The sequence below is a fragment of the Pezoporus occidentalis genome, unplaced genomic scaffold (assembly GCF_034315485.1).
Source record: "Pezoporus occidentalis ecotype Australia unplaced genomic scaffold, CSIRO_AGI_Poc_V1 ctg327, whole genome shotgun sequence".
NCBI lineage: Eukaryota > Metazoa > Chordata > Aves > Psittaciformes > Psittacidae > Pezoporus > Pezoporus occidentalis.
In genome coordinates, this window is record NW_026915235.1 from 190,915 (window position 1) to 207,935 (window position 17,021).

General features: G+C 39.4%; 1 protein-coding gene across 12 annotated transcripts in view; it reads right to left on the minus strand.

Annotated features, from left to right (window-relative positions):
- ARMC9 (armadillo repeat containing 9) overlaps positions 1 to 17,021 on the minus strand; it is a 72,074-nt gene that overhangs the window by 7,047 nt on the left and 48,006 nt on the right. For 7 of the 12 annotated variants that reach the window (XM_062628988.1, XM_062628991.1, XM_062628985.1 and 4 more), the window contains 4 exons: positions 13,657 to 13,764; positions 12,359 to 12,474; positions 7,590 to 7,711; positions 4,411 to 4,543 (listed from right to left, as the gene is read on the minus strand). In XM_062628988.1, coding sequence (XP_062484972.1) covers positions 4,411 to 4,543; positions 7,590 to 7,711; positions 12,359 to 12,474; positions 13,657 to 13,764 — 479 coding nt within the window. Of the gene's footprint in view, positions 1 to 4,410; positions 4,544 to 7,589; positions 7,712 to 12,354; positions 12,475 to 13,656; positions 13,765 to 17,021 lie in introns of those variants that run through there. The other 5 variants (XM_062628990.1, XM_062628986.1, XM_062628984.1 and 2 more) reach the window with 2 other exon arrangements.

Consider the following 17,021-nt stretch of genomic DNA (forward strand, 5'->3'; position numbering starts at 1 on the left):
TCCTACTCAAACATGGTTCTTTGGACAACAGGATTAAACAGGTTCAGTTAAATCGCCTGCAAACAAGTAATAGATCTTTAGCTTGTTTTCCATTGTATTTATCACACACACAGAGACTCAATCTGAGGTGCAAACAGGTATGCTACAGCACAGGAATGCATCCTTTTATGGCACTAAGTATTACTTCTCCCAGGTATAGGTCACAATCTTGGCAGAAACAGGCAGCCTCCCTGGCTCCCAGCTGTGGTAAGATTTGTAGAACACCCTGAAGGCTTTGTCAAAAGAGCAAAAAGCTGCGATGGCATCTATGAAATAAATTCCCTAAGCACACAGGTTCCTTGCTCACACTGAGAACATAAAACAGCTGCTGCTATTTCACAGTCTGCTTGTGCGGCAAGAATACCATTATTTAAAATGTAGTCCATGACTGTGTGAAGATACTTTGTCCTTCCCTGCCCCCAGCATCAGTATTCTTTCCCAGGTACAAAAATTGAGGCTACCAGGAAACAGCAAGTCTCTAACGTAATTCAGAATCTATACTCATGTTTGCTCTAGTGAGTCAATTTTCTCTCAAAAGGAGAAAAGGTTAAACAGAAATAATAGCTACGTGAAAAAAGCTGACCATATTTAAATAGAAAATAGAAGAGCCAAAGGCAGGAGATCGAAAAAGGTGCCATCTAAAGATGAGATTAAAATGGAAAGTCCCCGTGTTATTAGCGCCATCAAAAGAACCCTTTGTGACCATCAGAAAGGGTGATTAGGAGGATTTTCAAGACATTTAATCTTGCCTCCTCCCCTGGGAATGCTGCTTAGTCAGTGCTGATTAGCCCTTCCATACCCCTGCTTCACCTTGCAGAGAGATCTGAGCAAGTGTTCCTTTTGTATTTTAAATGAAATGAATTGTCTTATTTTACATTTGTACACACTAACTGTTAAGGACAGAGACATGCTAACTGGCATGTCTGCTATGAGCCATCTCAGCAGCCCTCCACCTGTCTCTGAGTATTACAAGTATTACATTCGTCTCATTTCAAAGGAGGAGGTACCAGGAAAACAAAACCAAAAACCTAAGATCGGCTAGATAAAACCCCAAGCCGTGGGCCACAGACATATTTAAATATCTCTCACCATAAACCAGTCTCATTGTTACTGCTTTTTTTGTCATTTTATTCACTTTAGTTCAAGAGCTGGGTTTTCAATTCACTTTTGCTTGTCATGGTAATCATATACATACTACAATAAGCTAACACAGACACAAAAGGAAGAACCGACAGCTTCACCACCACAGTTTTTGAGCGGTAAATGAGCTTTCTTTCCCTCTTCATTCAGCAATAGGTAACAAAGGTCTGGATCTGTATCCCCATACACTAAGAAGTGTTTTTATAGCCATCAGTAATCTTCACAGAGTTCCACTGCAGTAACCTGGGCAGATGGACTGTAAGCACTCCAGACACAAAGTAATGCAACCGGAGTCACTATACCAAAGAGTCACACCGTGGTCACACAGATGGCTCACATCTTTGCAAACTCTTCAGGAGAAGATTATATAAAATAAGTTGGTAGCAAACACTATAACATTGAAAAAAAACCACAACCTCCAAACTCCAGAGCAAAACAAAACTGCTGGTTTTCTAGCAGGGTGCAGAGCAGATCTTGGTCTCGATGTGCCCAGGTGCCACAGAACCACCTCATCTTTTACTACACCAATAAACAGGCTGAGATCAACAGAAAAGAACTAATCCTCAGAATAACACAGAAAACTCCTATTTGGCATCCTTTAGAAATTGATGAGATGAAGAAAGAAGCAGCAAAATCTAACTGTGGGAAAATGTTCCACAGTATTTAGTAAAGGAGTCATTTACAACAAGGTGTGGTAATTTGAGAACAAGTGCTCAAGCAAACTAGAAAAAAACCCAAAACAACCAACCAAAGAAAAAAACCCCAACCTGCAACAAACTCACACAGAAACCTACATTTGCATTAAGAAGAAAGAAAACTGTTCACTTGCAAAACTAGACATAACTGTGTAAAAAAGTGCATGACAGACTGACACTGGGAATATTCAACTGGGAGACATGACAGGACTTGAACACACAAAGATGACTAGACCATTTTCTCCAATAGAAATACATTTGGACTTTGGGCGATTTTTACCAGATTATCAGAAAACCAAGACCATTAGAGACCTAAGAAGGCCTTGTAGAGTTTAAACCCTTTATGTCAAAATAAAAAGATACAGGCTTTTTCAGCCATCCACAATTGTAAACTCAAGTCTATCACTAATTTGGCCTTGATTAGCTAAAAAGCAGAACAGATTTATATTCTTATATTATTAAAATGCAGCAGAGAATAGCAACTCGGGGGCAGCTGCCAGTCTGACATATATCAGCTATAACAATCATTTGTTCCTGTGGAAAGAACCACAATAAACATGCCACTGCTGTGGTCTCATTCTTCTCTCAGAGTGACAGCGTAATTTCACTGATCTCTGTGCAGTTAAATTCCCAGTCTATACTGCTAAGGAAGAGGGGATATAGCAGTGACCATAATTCATCCCTCTTTTTCTCACACATACCTCTGCTAGGAAGGTCTTGGTATTTGCCTAGTAGGAAGGACACATGTCTTACAGCGGTCAAAACTATGACCAAAGCAGTGATATATTTGCTCTGTTTGTTTTGCAAACAAATTAAAGTATGCTTCCATGAATGAAAGAATGAAAAGGCACGTCCAGCTATTGCAACACCAACACATTAACAAAAGACCTTGACACAGGAACCCCTGTGCTTGGACTGTGAATGGCTGTATTCCCATATCCGTAACTCGAGGCTGCATTTGTAAATACAAATTATTGTATGCATGCTAAGAAAGCACGCAATAAAAAGACACTATCTTCTCTTGCGGGATACTGCACCTGTTCCTTCAGTTAGAGATCCATCTATTAGTGAGATTTAGACATACATTTATGAAGAGAAATTAAAAATTACAGAAGACATATCTTTTTAATAATAGATTATAACTGTATAGAAGCAAAGCCTCTCACCAAGGTGGGGGAAAGATGTTACCAATTTGGCTTGCTTCTTGCAAGCCAAGGCCTGAAAAATAATCTCTCCATCACAAAGCAAGCAATTTGACCATAAAATTCTCATTTGTAATATGTGCTTGGCTTCTGTTAGGACAGGCAACAGAAACAAAACCAGTAATGCTGGGATGAGGCCATGATTACTAGGCATTTCAGCTGCTAACCAGTGATAATTCGTTGACGATATGTAACAGCTCAGATATCACCATGGAAACAGCACAACTGGGGGTAAAACAAAAAAAAACCAACCAACCAAAAAACCCCAAGCCAAACCAACCAACCAAAAAACCAACACACAACCAAAACCACACCAATCCCCCCAAAACAAAACACCCCAAAACCACACACAGGAGTCTGTAGGCCAGAAGGAAACAAAACTCTAAGCAGAGAGTCCAATTTTCAGAAGTGCTAAACACAAATAGCTAAGCAGTTTGAAAAATTAGATCCATAAAGAACTGGTAAAACCTTTCCTTAAACACATCTCCACCCATTCTGTTTTTACTGTGTTTTACTTCTGGAATGTACTTGCTTTTATAATTTCTCTACACTCACTGTTTAAAACTTGGCCCAATCAAATTAGCTATAGGAAAAAGCTGTTAATGTCTGAAGGATACATGCAAGCCCTGAAAAAGTTTGGTAAACCTTGGGCCAATTGCTAATGAATTCCTAGTTCCCATCCAAGATATAACATCACAGTCCTACATATGACAAAGGCTTCACAGAGGGGTCAAGGTATGAACAGGAGAAGGAGAGGAAGGATCTTTCATCTTATTTTGAGAGAAATTGTTTCAAAGAAGAGTTGAAACCCATTGCTGAGAGAACTCATAATACTGCTCCCTTGCTATACCTGTCTAGAGGATAAACTGGGGATTCTGGTCAGCCATGCTAGTAACTCAGCATGTTTAAACCCCCTTAATCGACTTAAATGCTTCATTTTTCTTCCTCCTGCAAGTTAGTTCCTGCCCTGTTCCCACAATCCTACCTATTTCTTTACTAATAAATGACTTTTCATGGGTTAGAGTCGAGTCATCTAAGGAAGCAATCAGGAAGTTTTATTTGCAAAACACTGCATTTTGCATACATGTGAAGTTCATTAATAATGTCTTGCTTGAAATTTCTCCTGTTCTAGACCAAATGCTTAGGAATTGAACAGCTGCCTCTGGCACAATTAAGGGTATTTTGTTTGGCAAGCACCGTCACAGCTGTCTCAGACCAGACTACATCATACATCAAATGACTTAACAGATTGTCTTTACAGCAGCAAGGAATTAGCTGGTAAGTCCTCTCAGACTCCTCTTGCACTTCTATATACTCCTCTGGATAAATCATACCTGTGTGATTGCCCATTTACTTCATCCTGGGTGAAGTCAGTAGATTGGGAAGACAAGATATTGTCACTAGCTGAGGTGCTTCGGTCCACTGTATGGCCTGAAGAGAATTCTCTAGATGACTTAATTTCAACTGCTATTAAAAAATAAAAAAATCATCAAAACAAAACAAACAAAAAAAACCAACAAAAAATATCAACAAAAAACCACAGTTCAGTGAGGAGCTGTCTCTTTACAATTTTACTAAAAACACAATCAAATCACAGTTCCTGCTGAATGAAGGAAACCTTGAGATAATAGCAGGCTACTGCATTAGCATGGCAGAGTGCATTATAGCTCATGAGCTGAGCCAAGCCAACTGCAAGTGTGCACATTTCCAGCCCTTTGCAGTCGGAAAGTAAAACACACTTGGATCATTTTCAAAGCATTCACAATAGGCTAGTATCATGCAGACCATCAGTTAAGGTATATCAGCTAATGACCAGTATCTCATTAAATCCACAGGAATGTAACCATTTGCAGTTGTCTGTACATATCCATAGCAGGATAGGCAGCCACTGTGAATAAAACCCATTGTTTTACACTTCTGTCAGACTTCAGTTCTATTACATTTGTTCAAGACACCTCACTTTCTGCCTTGCACTAATGGAGAAGGGAAGGACAGTCAGTCTGCCGAGAGACGAAAGGCTACCAAGATGTGCAAGTTCAGTAAAAGTTTAGGGAAAATTCCTAGCTCCATTCCTCCCATGCTCAGGACAGGCTGACATCCTATCTGGTCTCACATGTTGATATGGATAAAAATCAGGTCACAGGCATTTGGCTGCTCAGAGCGTGTTCTGTTTGAGATTCAGCATAGTAAGTATAGTAAGATGACCAGAGTTCATCTTTAGTCTACAAGTTTTCTGCTCATAGGAGACAAAACAGAAAGGGCCAGAATTATTGATTCTTCACCAAAGTGATAAAAATCAGACAAAATCAGACTGACTCGAGAACAGCTGAATATATCCAGCTGTGAAGGACATTAAGAACTGCTCTTATTTTTATAAAACAAAAGAGGATGAAAGTTTCTTGAGACTAAACTTATCTTCCTTGAGATATGACCTCGATGATATTAACTGTTCACACAAAGCTTTTATTCTGCTTTTTCACTTATTCATTTCACGATGTTACTGCATGAAACTCTGAATCCCAAAGTATTCACGTGATGCTCAAAAACACATATTCTGAAGTGAGCAGGTTCCTGGTACTGCATAATCACCATCAGACTAAGATCAGAACTCAACAAACTGCATATTTATTGCACAGCAAATATGTTTATTGCACAACAAATATGTTAGAAAGGCAATAGAAGAGAAAGGGCTCATTTTCAATTGTCTTAAATTAAAGCCTTTCCAATTTAAAAATTACAAACCCCACCACCTTTTGGAAAACAGGGGATGTCCAAAGATTCATTCCAATTATCATTATGCAGAATGAAAGCACTGTCACTGACATGAACAACCAGGGATCCAGCAGCGCAGTCTCTCTTTTCTCTTCTCCTACTCCTGATTTCTAAATCCCAAAAGGTAAGAAAGACAAGCATGTAGCTCACTGGCTACTTGCAAAAACCTGAAAGAAGCCTATGGCGATCTTTCAAGTAGCCCACTGTTGCCTTATAGCCTGGATTAATGCCAGGAAGAATTGTCTCTGCCACACTCACAAATAATTTGTCTTTTTACATGTATAATGCATATAAACTTGCAATATGCTGTATATATATTCCTTTTTTTTTTTCTACAAGAGAAGAGTATATTCTAGTACTCTGATTCTTACCTATCTGCACATAATTTTGACTGAAAATAGGTAACACGCTGTTCCCTCCCACCCCCCACCCCCCACCCCGCCTTCTATATAGGAGAACTATCAAGTCAGCATGCTTTTGATTAGTTTACAACCTCTCCTGTTCCAAGTTGCTGCCCCTGGCCAGTTAACCTCCCCGTAAAATGGGCTCAGCTATACTCGAGGTGCTATTGTGCAAAGGGAGGCTTGAGGAGAGGACTGCAGCTCTCATTCCTACACAACAGTGAGAAACCAAGTGCCCATCTTGAACAAGACGTTCATCTGCTTCTATCATACGGCTTTCATTCAGCATGTTATATTTATCAGCTCTAGGCATTACACAAGCAAATTCCTGCCTGTAAGACTTTGGTTACTTTTCTCAGAATCCTTTTCATTTCCTCTAGGAAATTTAAAAAAATAAAAGAGTGAAAAGTATGCTATTCCTTTACTGCTTCAAAGCATATTTTTCAGCAAAGTAAAGGCATGCTTTGTCTGACCTTATTAATAATTCTGTACCGGATATACCGCAAGATCCTTTATCTAAGACTGCAGAACATTTTGCCTTAAATCCCTAATTGGAAATGTTAATGAGTCCCTGCAAGAAGGCTGAAACTCCCACATCTGAAGTTCCATGATCCTGTGGATATTAGAAATTAAGAAATAAAGTATTTCAGAAGGCTATAACCTTGTACATTCCATCATATTTCTGAGTTCTCAGGTCCAGCTGAGTTTGTATTCATTTCAGTTTAAGTTGCAAGGACAGAAGCTTAGCAGCATCACCCACAACACAGCTATACAGCACAGGGCTTCCCATCCTCCACAACCTTTAATGGTTTGAATGTAGTTGCAAATCTAAGCAGATAACTGCAGCTGCCTTCAACTTTAATATAGAGGTCTAGCCAACAGAGCCTGCAGGTGCCAGCAGACAGTGATTCATTTAGATCCAAACAAGGGTATATTTGATCAAGTAAGGGGCTTTACTTGTTGTGAAGTGCACAGTCTCTGGGCTGCAGCTCTTTCCCTAGGCAGAGGGCATCATGGAGATACAGTATACTTTGCATATTGGAAGCCCTGGGTAGGACAGTTGGCACTTCCGCAGGAAGCGAGATGGAGTGAGGCAAGTGAGACTATTAGTCTCTGTTGACCACACATTACCTTCTGTAGCCACTTATTTAGCTCCAGTCAAAATCCAACCGTGTGCCCCAAGGTCTTGCAGAATGCCTCAGGGCTGAAAAATGGAAGGCCAGTTCCAAGGCTGCATTTAAAAAACAACAAATCTACAACACATAAGCTAAACCCCAAATGCCTGTCCCAGTCAAGAAAGACAGACACAGTTAACAGCAGCATTCACAGAATATCCTTACATGAAGGGGAAATGCAGAGGTCAGAAATGCTGGAGGTGCTCCCACAAGTGGAAGAACGATCACTTGGCAGGGATTGCAGCTTCTCATCCCTATCATGATAAGAATTGGTATAATTTTCTGGCCTAGAGGAGAAAGGAGAATGCAGGGTGATGAATGCTTGCAGCACAAAAAGTTGCATGAGAGTAAATTCTAATTTTTTCTAATTGTCTGCAATGACATAGAAGATTATTGACATTATTTTATATTTCATATTGCAAACTAGTACTCAGGACATAATTTAACTGCATGACTGCAGCTCCCTCAAACCAGGTGATGCTAAACATATTTGAAATTAACACTTTTTTCTGCTGCAATAAAAGAGTCAAGGAAAGGAAACCGTAACTCCTTGCAGCCTGAAGACCCAAAATGCACCAGGACACTTAAAAGAAAAAGCCTGTAGCAGTGCGGCTGAGAGGTCTTGAATACTCCGCTTTTTCAAGGATTTAAGATTTGCTCCCGAATATTACAAGGATTTCACTTTACAGAGCAATACACAATAGAGATTTAAAACAAAGTAGAGAAGAAATAGAACTGCTGATTTCCCAAGTGAGGTTGATCAGTGAAAAACTGAAGTAGCGGAAGGACAGAACAGGGTCAAGATTGCTTAGTAATAAGCAATAAAACACAGCAAGAGGGGTGTGAAAAGTGAGTGAAGATAAGTTGGCAGACACAGAAAGTCTCCCTGTCCAATATCAGGTTAGAGTAACTAGATTATATTTCTAGTTAGAAAGGACACAGTCCAACAAGGCAGTTAATGATTTCAGAGCTAAATCAGTTTCTAAGGAAACACCTTGCAGAATATTAAGTAGTTCAGTCCCCCTTGAGTGATCTCAGCCAGTGCTTCTTTAAAGAGAAGGGGAAAAAAAGAAAAAAAGAGGAGAGAGAAAAAAAAAAAGAAAAAAGGCAATTTTCCAGTATTTCCTCGCTCCCTCAGCTCCATACAGCAAGAGCTTGTCTATATTGGGATCTCATGACAACTCATTTGAAGTAACTAGAGCCTTGTCTGCACTGGGAAGTCATAGAAAAATTAGCATGGAATATCTGCTACATGTGCAGTGGCTATTCTGCATTAATTTTCTGTGTGAATACTTCTATTCAGCACTAGATATTCACCCTACCCCTCTTCTCCCCTCCTTTTGGAGGTAAGAACCAACAACTCAAAGATATACATTATAGTATCTCCATCAACTGTTTCCTCTTTCACAATGTTTTTAAAACGCAATATGTTACATCAAGTCTCACAAGAAGAGCTTCAAACAAGTTCTATTCACTTCAGTTCTGAATGCAAGCATTTATGCAAATTTTTAATGTAGTTTAACTACTCTGCTGAGTCCAAAACTTCAGATAATTCAGATCAACTGTCCTGGATTATCCCTTGGTAGACAAGCTGCAAATGAGGCAAAAGTCTGTCATTTTTCATGCCATTTCATCCAACACAAACACAAGCCACTTAAATTATTTAGAATATGAAATACATTTAGTTCAGATACTGCTTTCAAACTAAAGCAGCTAAGATTTGGTCAGTTTTAATTGTTCTCCTCTTGCATGGCTTTCTATGACAGCATTTCCTCATTTTAGCATATGAATTCCCACTAAAATTTGAAAGCGTAAAAGCCATCAAAGCTTGTGCTTTTCTGTTGTAAAATTTAGTTCAAGAATGTCTTCATCTATTTAATGTAGTATTCTTGAACACAAATTAGATACAAAGTACAAACTTCTCATTCAGGTTGATACCTCATGACTCCTTACAACATGAGAGCCCCAAACAGTCATATTAATTCTACCATCAGGACAGAGCAGCAAGGAAATTAATTTTCACATATTTTCACTATGTTGGATTTCTGCTGTTTACATTTCTCCTCCCTAGCGCGCAGAGTGAAGCAATCTGTAAAGACTGCTTTATACCATCAAACCAACAAATCTCTTAGACACACAGCTACCAGAACCAGTATGGTTCTGCAGAAGGATAGGGAATTCTGATGTATACCTCAAGGGGACTTCAGGATGAGAAAAGCCAATGAATTAAATTGTATGATGTTAATTGCTATATAACACTGAATATCCTCACTTCTGTGGTGGCTACATGCACATCACTTCACTGGACACCTTGCAGTACTTTGGATTCGGGGACCTGAATTCGACTCCATTTTGACTGCTGTACCAAGGGTATTACAGTAAAAACCACCCAAATTAGTGAAGAATACATTTTGATGAAACTGGATCAGAGTAGCAGTAAGAGAATCAGAATTGGCTTCAGCATGCAACAATCCAACACCATCTTTCTGCCCTGAAAGACTGTTACGAAAGATGGAGCCCAACTCATGGACTAAATGAACTCAACAGATGCTTTATAGGGACGGCCCATAGACTAAGGGAACAGTATCTGTGTATCTATATCAAAAGACCAGGAAAGGTGGTGGTGTATTGGAATGTGTGGGACCTGGGCATGATGGGTATGGAATAAGGGGTGGATACTATCCCAGTTTCAGTGGGATACAGTTAATTTTCTTCCCAGTACCTGGTACAGTGCTGTGGGTTTGGATTTACTCTGAGAATAATGCTGGTAACACACTGATGTTTTAGTTGCTGCTGAGCAGGGCTTACTCTAATCAAGGACTTTTGAGTTTCCCATGCTCTGCCAGCAAGGAGGGATGCGAGAAGCTGGGAGGGAGCCGAGATAGGATTCCTAACCTGAACTAGCCAAAGGGCTATTCCATACCATAGAACCTCATGATCAGTATAGGAACTGCAGGAAATGAGTGAGTGGCTGTGTGGTGCTTAGTTGCTGGCTGGAGTTAAACCATGACAGTCCAGCAGTGACCTGAAGCCATCTTGCAGAGGCATGAACTGCATATCTGTTCATAAGGAGATCCAAGTTTTGACAAAATATGGAACTAGCATCACTTGGTATCCCAGGATACTGTTAAGTAAACGTGCTGCCTGGGTAGATGGTGGTGGTAGAGATGAACACAATCTCTTCTAGAGATTATTTCTGATGCATAAATTGCAGTGTGCTACGTGGCACCAGGAAATAAAAGCCACTTCCCCAGGCTTGCTATTGTTTTTTTTGACTTCCCACACGTGAGTCACTTCATTTTCACAAGCTTGTTTTTCCCTCCACTTATAGAGCAGGAATGTAATAGTTAGACACTCTGATGGTAACTAAGATTTGCTCCTGAAAAATGCTTTCTAAATAGTCCTAAGGCTACCCTAACAGCCAATTCCACAGAATCAGTCCAGGTCTCCTAACCCACCATGGGCAAAATACTGGCAGGTAAAGTGGGACCTTGAACCGGGTAACGCTGACCCTGCAGTAAAGTGGCACTGCATGTTTACTCATGTATTAGCCTTTTTTTTTTTTTTTTAAGGCTTGCAGTTCTTTTGGAGGATTGGAGGACTAGCAGTGATTAGATAATCACTGTGCTATTAATATAAGCTTATATTAACTAGTTGCTATTTTCTTCTTACACAAAAACAGACACGCATTTAATATATTGGGAGAGGCTTGCAAAAGCGGCGGACATTATAATAGTGCAAAAGCTGACCACTGTGAGGAAGGACACAAAGTAAGAACTCCAAATATACCCTGGGATAGCCAAATGCTCTTTTCTGAAGAAAAAATATTCTGAAAGAATGAAAGAAAGAAAGAGAGAGAGCTCTTCCACATTAAAATGAGGAAGAAATATATTTTAAGAAGTAGAAAATATGAACAAGAAAGCAAGGAGTGGCAGAGGGGATGACATGGGGCAGTCTTCAGGATGAATACATTCTTCTAAGAAATGCCTCTACATTCCAACTTCATTACAATGTTGTATTTCAGGTTACCCATTCATGTTAACATACTTGGCTATACCAACACCATGACTTTGGAGTACTATTATCTGTACTTGGTTAGAGTGGCATGTAGGCTCTCAGCTTAAGTGTCTGCAGAAATGAAAACATTAAAATCTCACGATAAACTGCTGCCTGTACTGTAGCTGCCTGTATTTGATCAAATCCAAAACTGTATGCAACTGAAAGTAAAAAATAAATTTAAATTTGAGCTCTCATTGGTATTTTGTTTCCTCATTCAGGACAGTGAAAAGGAGAAGCCTCATTTCAAAAATTAAGCTATATTTGTTGTAACAGAAGACAGAGCATATTCAAGGCTCTATACTGTAAGATCTCTTTATTCCATTTTCAATTCCATTTCTGACCCAAATCACACCAAAAGCAAGGTGTCACACACCTTCTTGCTGGAAAATATATTTCTCCCAAAGCAGAAAATCCAACATAACGAGATTTTTGCCTTCCCATTTTCTTTTTAATCTGTCCTCCTATGGGTGGCTAGCAACTCTCCCCAGAGATACATACTTTCTTGCTTATAAAGTGGAAGATCACAGGCAGTTTAGACACACAGAAAGGACTGTGAACACACAGGATATAAAGCAATTTTAAATAAAACTGATCAGTGAACATAAAAAAATAGTTTTAAGTACTGACCTCAGCCAATGGACCTTTCTCTGCTTACAATATTCCTCTCCTTACAGTATTCCTCTCCTTTCTTTTTTTCAAATTATCTTTAAGGAATGACAATGGCAATGCACTTTTAGGTACAGAAAGCGGATTGTGTATTTATCAGGCTTTTTTGTTGTGGTTTTTTTTTGTTGTTTTTTTGTTGTTGTTGTTTTTGTTTTTTTTTTTTAAGTAGCTTAAAAGAATCCAACTTGGTCTCATTTGTTTGGACTTACAGTGGGTACACAGTTCTATGATAACCAGGCGTCACAGGTCTCTGGAGAGGTTCATCTATACTTTGATGGACACCAGGAAACACCTTCTTCTTGGTTTTTGGAGTATGAGTCATTATCTGATACACAGAAAATAAAGAAATGAGAGGAGAAGGGGGGGCCCAAGAAGAGAATGCAGTTGAAAAAAAGGTAACAGAAGCCTTAGAAAAAATTCTATAGGAGCACTGCATCAGAAACTTAAGCTGCATTTTAATATCACTAGATAAAGTAGTGCCCAGAATCACTGTAGGCCTTTCCATGACCTCTCATCTTGGGTCACATTTCCATCATCAGCATTGGCAGACCTATGGATTCTGAGGTCCAGAAGACATACAGTCACAGCATCATAGAATGGTTTCGGTTGGAAGGGACCTTAAAGATCATCTAGTTCCACCCACCCTGCACAGGCAGGTTGCTCCACTAGATCAGGTTGCTCAAAAGCCAACCAACCTGGCGCTGAACACTGCCAGATATGGGGCATCCACAACTGCTATGGGCAACTTGTTTTCTGGTGTCTCACCAGCCTCACAGTAAAGAGTTTCTTCCTAATATCTAATCTAAATGAACCCTCTTTCAGTTTAAAGGCATTCTCCCTTGTCCTATCCCCACATGCCCATGTAAAAAAGTCCCTCTCCAGATTTCTTCGGAGCCCCTTTAGGCACTGGAAGCTGCTCTAAGGCATCCCTGGAGCCTTCTCCAGGCTGAACAACCTCAGTTCTCTCAGCCTGTCTTCACAGGAGAGGTGCTCCAGCCCTCTGAACATCTCAAATTAGTCACAGCACACTAAATGGCATTCATGCAAACTTTATGCTTTTTTTTACTTAATGGCTTTTTGCTGCTTGAGGTAAGACGTACAATACTTGATCTGGCATAATGCCTCCAGGAGCAGTTAACTTTTCAACTTCTTTTTTTTCCCCAATTTTTTGTCAAAATCATTTTAGACCAGCAGAGTGTTCCACTATTAACTTTCTCAGCACTTTGCTTTGTGTGCTCACAGCGTCACTGATGTAGCACTAGAACCCTAAGGCTGGCTTTAGCTTATTATTAAGCCACAGACCTCCCACCTCCTGTGAACCTTTCTCAAACTTATTCTACTTCATCTAAACAGCAGGTGTAAAAAGATCTGGACTGCCATACAGGTAGAACCCAGCTCTTCCAGCAACAGATTGAAGAAATTGTTTTAGAAAGTGATGAAATTACTGAAATTAAGCACTTAATCCAGCAAAATAATTTATTTCAAGATCCTAATGAGTGGTACTCACTCCCAAGTACTCAGTTGTTAGCAGCTTCTCTCCTGTAAGTTCTCCCAGTTGAGGCTGCAAAACCTCATCTTTGTCCAGATCAGCCTCCATGATGTCATGGTCCTCCTGCCAGACCAACATGCATGTTATTTGAGCCCACTTTACAGGAGGTTTTTAGTTCAAATTTAGTTCTCACTTCAGTAGTAATTTTGATATGCACTGCACATGTAAGTGGTAATGTACTAGCATTTCACACCAAAAAAGCAGACATCTAAAGACACATTCACCTAAATTTTCTATATAACCAGAAACTAAAGAATCCCGAGAGAAGAAAAAAACCCACCACTTTTTCCACTAAGTCTATGCCAAAATGTACAGTATGCATTTTAGAAGTTGTTCTTCAAATTTCTGCTTCAGACAATTATTCCTTGCTTGACCTAATAGAGGCTCAGGAAAAATCTCGGTCATTAGTATCTCTATTGAAAATTGCATATTAGTCTGAAGAGACACAATGCTCTGTCCTCAGCAAGCAGCTGATATGAAATCTGAAGTTTTAGTTTTTGCAGATCTGCCCAAGTCAATTTAGTCATAAAGCACAGGCAAAAAAAAACAAAAACAAAAACAAAAACAAAAAATAAAAAAAAAGAAAAAAGGCACAAGAAAGTTTGAAGTTATCACTCAAGCAAAGAGGAAACTTGATAGAAAACTTATCTGGATTTTGTTACGTGTCAGTACCCTCTAAGTAATAAAAGCATAAATTTAAGTTAGACTGTAACAACTAGCAGTAAAAATAAAGTAAGTGCACCTTAATACAATTCATAGACATTCCTGAAGATAATGCTAGCATTCCATGAGATCAAAATGTCCATATGGATATTCAGCACTTTGTGGTATATCCCTCTCCCTTGACAAAAACACTGAAATAATTTATTGCCTTTTGTTTCCCAAGAAGGAAAAAACAAAATAAGAACACCCCCCCCCCCCAAGAAAAACCCTCCAAACCCAAACCAAACAAAAAATACCAAACCAACCAAACCCTGAACGTTTTTACTTATTTTCAAGAAATAGAGGCATAATGCGTAATCACCTAAGACAAAAAAAAAATCCTTACTGAGGTTCATTCAGAATCACTCCTCAAACAGTGGCTCCTGTAAGGTGAGACCATGGGTGTCCAACAGGAATTTTTCTAGAGCAATGTGAAGCAGCAGCAGCACCACCTACTCAGATTTGCAAGGAAGCTTTAAAGCTTACAATATCGGGCTGGTACAAAATTCTTGGAATCAGTACTTTAGTATACAAATACTCTACAACAAGGCAACAATCTCTGTTGACTTTATTCCATAAAAATCAAATGTAATTAACCAACTTCTCAAGTGAAAAGTACCAATAATTCACTCTCTTGTGCCTATTTCTAGTTTAACTATGGGTGATTCATCTTTCATGGAAGTAATGTAGAGAGTGTAGCATAAGCTCCATTAAAAACAATGGCCACTGAACTTTGATGAGCTCTGGAGCACAAACAAAACGAAAAGCACTTTCACTTTAGTGAGATTCAAACTCAAATACTTTTAAATAGCCAAATTAAGAAATGCCTTCTGCCACAAAGATTAGCCAATAATATGGATGCTTGGACAGTGCTCTACAAAAACAGCACAAGGAAAAAAGATGTTGGAAATGTGTACAGGGAAGGTTTTTCCTACAATGGAAATGCCTGACTGATTCCAGTCTTTGTCCTGTGTAAAATAACAGGACTGCCATCGCTCAAATGAAGTAGGTGTTGGCTTCCACACAGCTCTACAGGCTTGCCTTTTTTCAAGTTTAATGATCTCTGTAACAAATGGCTTAAAACCATAGTTTTTATTTTGATGTAGTTATTCTCATTGCTCATCACCTCCTTATTCACAGGCGTCAAGCAGAGATAAAAAGTACAGGCACAAGGTGCTCAATTCAGTAGCCCACACCACCATCCAATTCTTCTTTGAAATATCCTGCCTAGTATTCCACTGTGGCTCTGAAAGGGCACAAGCCTCCCAGAGGTCCCAAGTCATATCCATCAGGCTTGAGCAGGTGCTTTTGATGCTGCAGTTAAATTTAAGAGACATTAGATGCCTGTGTGTGAACAACTGAAACAGTTACAGAAACACTGCCAATAATCCACAGTGTTCTATGGGTTGGAGTAAATTTTTTCCATGATTATTTGTTCATGTACCATTTTAATAAAAGTCTAGTTCTTCCGTCAGTGCCTTGAAAATACCAGACTGCTAATCCTCTGCATCCTCCTAAATATCTATTCTTTCACTGCTCAGCTATACAAGATGAGGCTGTATAGGACCTCAGGAAGATGTTCAATCTGCCTTTCTCTCCAAGACAAGTTACAATCAGCTCCTAATTATCTGGGAAGCTGGGTAGGTGTGAAAAATAACCCAGATAATAGAAAACCACAGATAAAACACTTGTAAGCTAGTCAATAATTATCTGCATCAAGCAAAACAAAACCACACTCCAAGCTCCACAATATCCTGTATTAAAAAAAAAAAAAAATTAATTAAAAACTGCAAAGATGAGTTTTATAGTCCGGTAGATTTTTTTTTTTTTTTAATATGGTATGCTAATACAGCATCCAAAGGTAACAGTTTTGTTTAAGGATGCTTTACAAGAGACTGCCTACACTGTGCGTGGGGAGACTGTTACACATCACAGCCAGAATATCACCCCGTTCTTCCATCCAGCTCTCTGCATTCATGATGTATTTAACTTCTCCTCACAGTTCACCCTGGTTTCTCCAGGTTCCACCTCTTCCAGTATTCTGGTTGACACATCTTGTCAGATAGAGAACACCAGTTTCTAGTTTCTGGGAAGTGCCTCCCACTGCAACCTTGCTCCCTGACGTTATTTAACATGCCAGGTAGCTGAGCCTGAATGTGTCCCTCCTCTGCCTTCCTGTACTGAAAAAGGGCTTTGACACATGCCATCATTCCACTGCTGAAATAACACGGTGCCCTGTTCACCATTGCTCACTGGCTGCAGCAGATGTTGGCAGCAAAGTTCTTTAATGTAATGGCTTGAAGTCCTGTGACTAGGTTTGTGATTAAGCTCTCCTTCTTTTGATGTACTCTCTAGCTGAAGTGTATTTTCACACCACCGTTTACTGATTTTATTGCCAGGTGCTGAATGATGTGGGATCACAAGGTGTCTGATAAATTGTCACTGTACAATTACCTAACACAGCTCAAGTTTGTAACTAAACTTCTGAATTAAAGCTATGATATCATATACTCCCTTTTACAAGCAGCTTTTAAAGATGGCCTAAGCCAAATAAAAAGCAAATGTAAAGATCAAATACTGAAGACAAGTTAGTATTTAACAGAACAGTCAAGAGAATATTA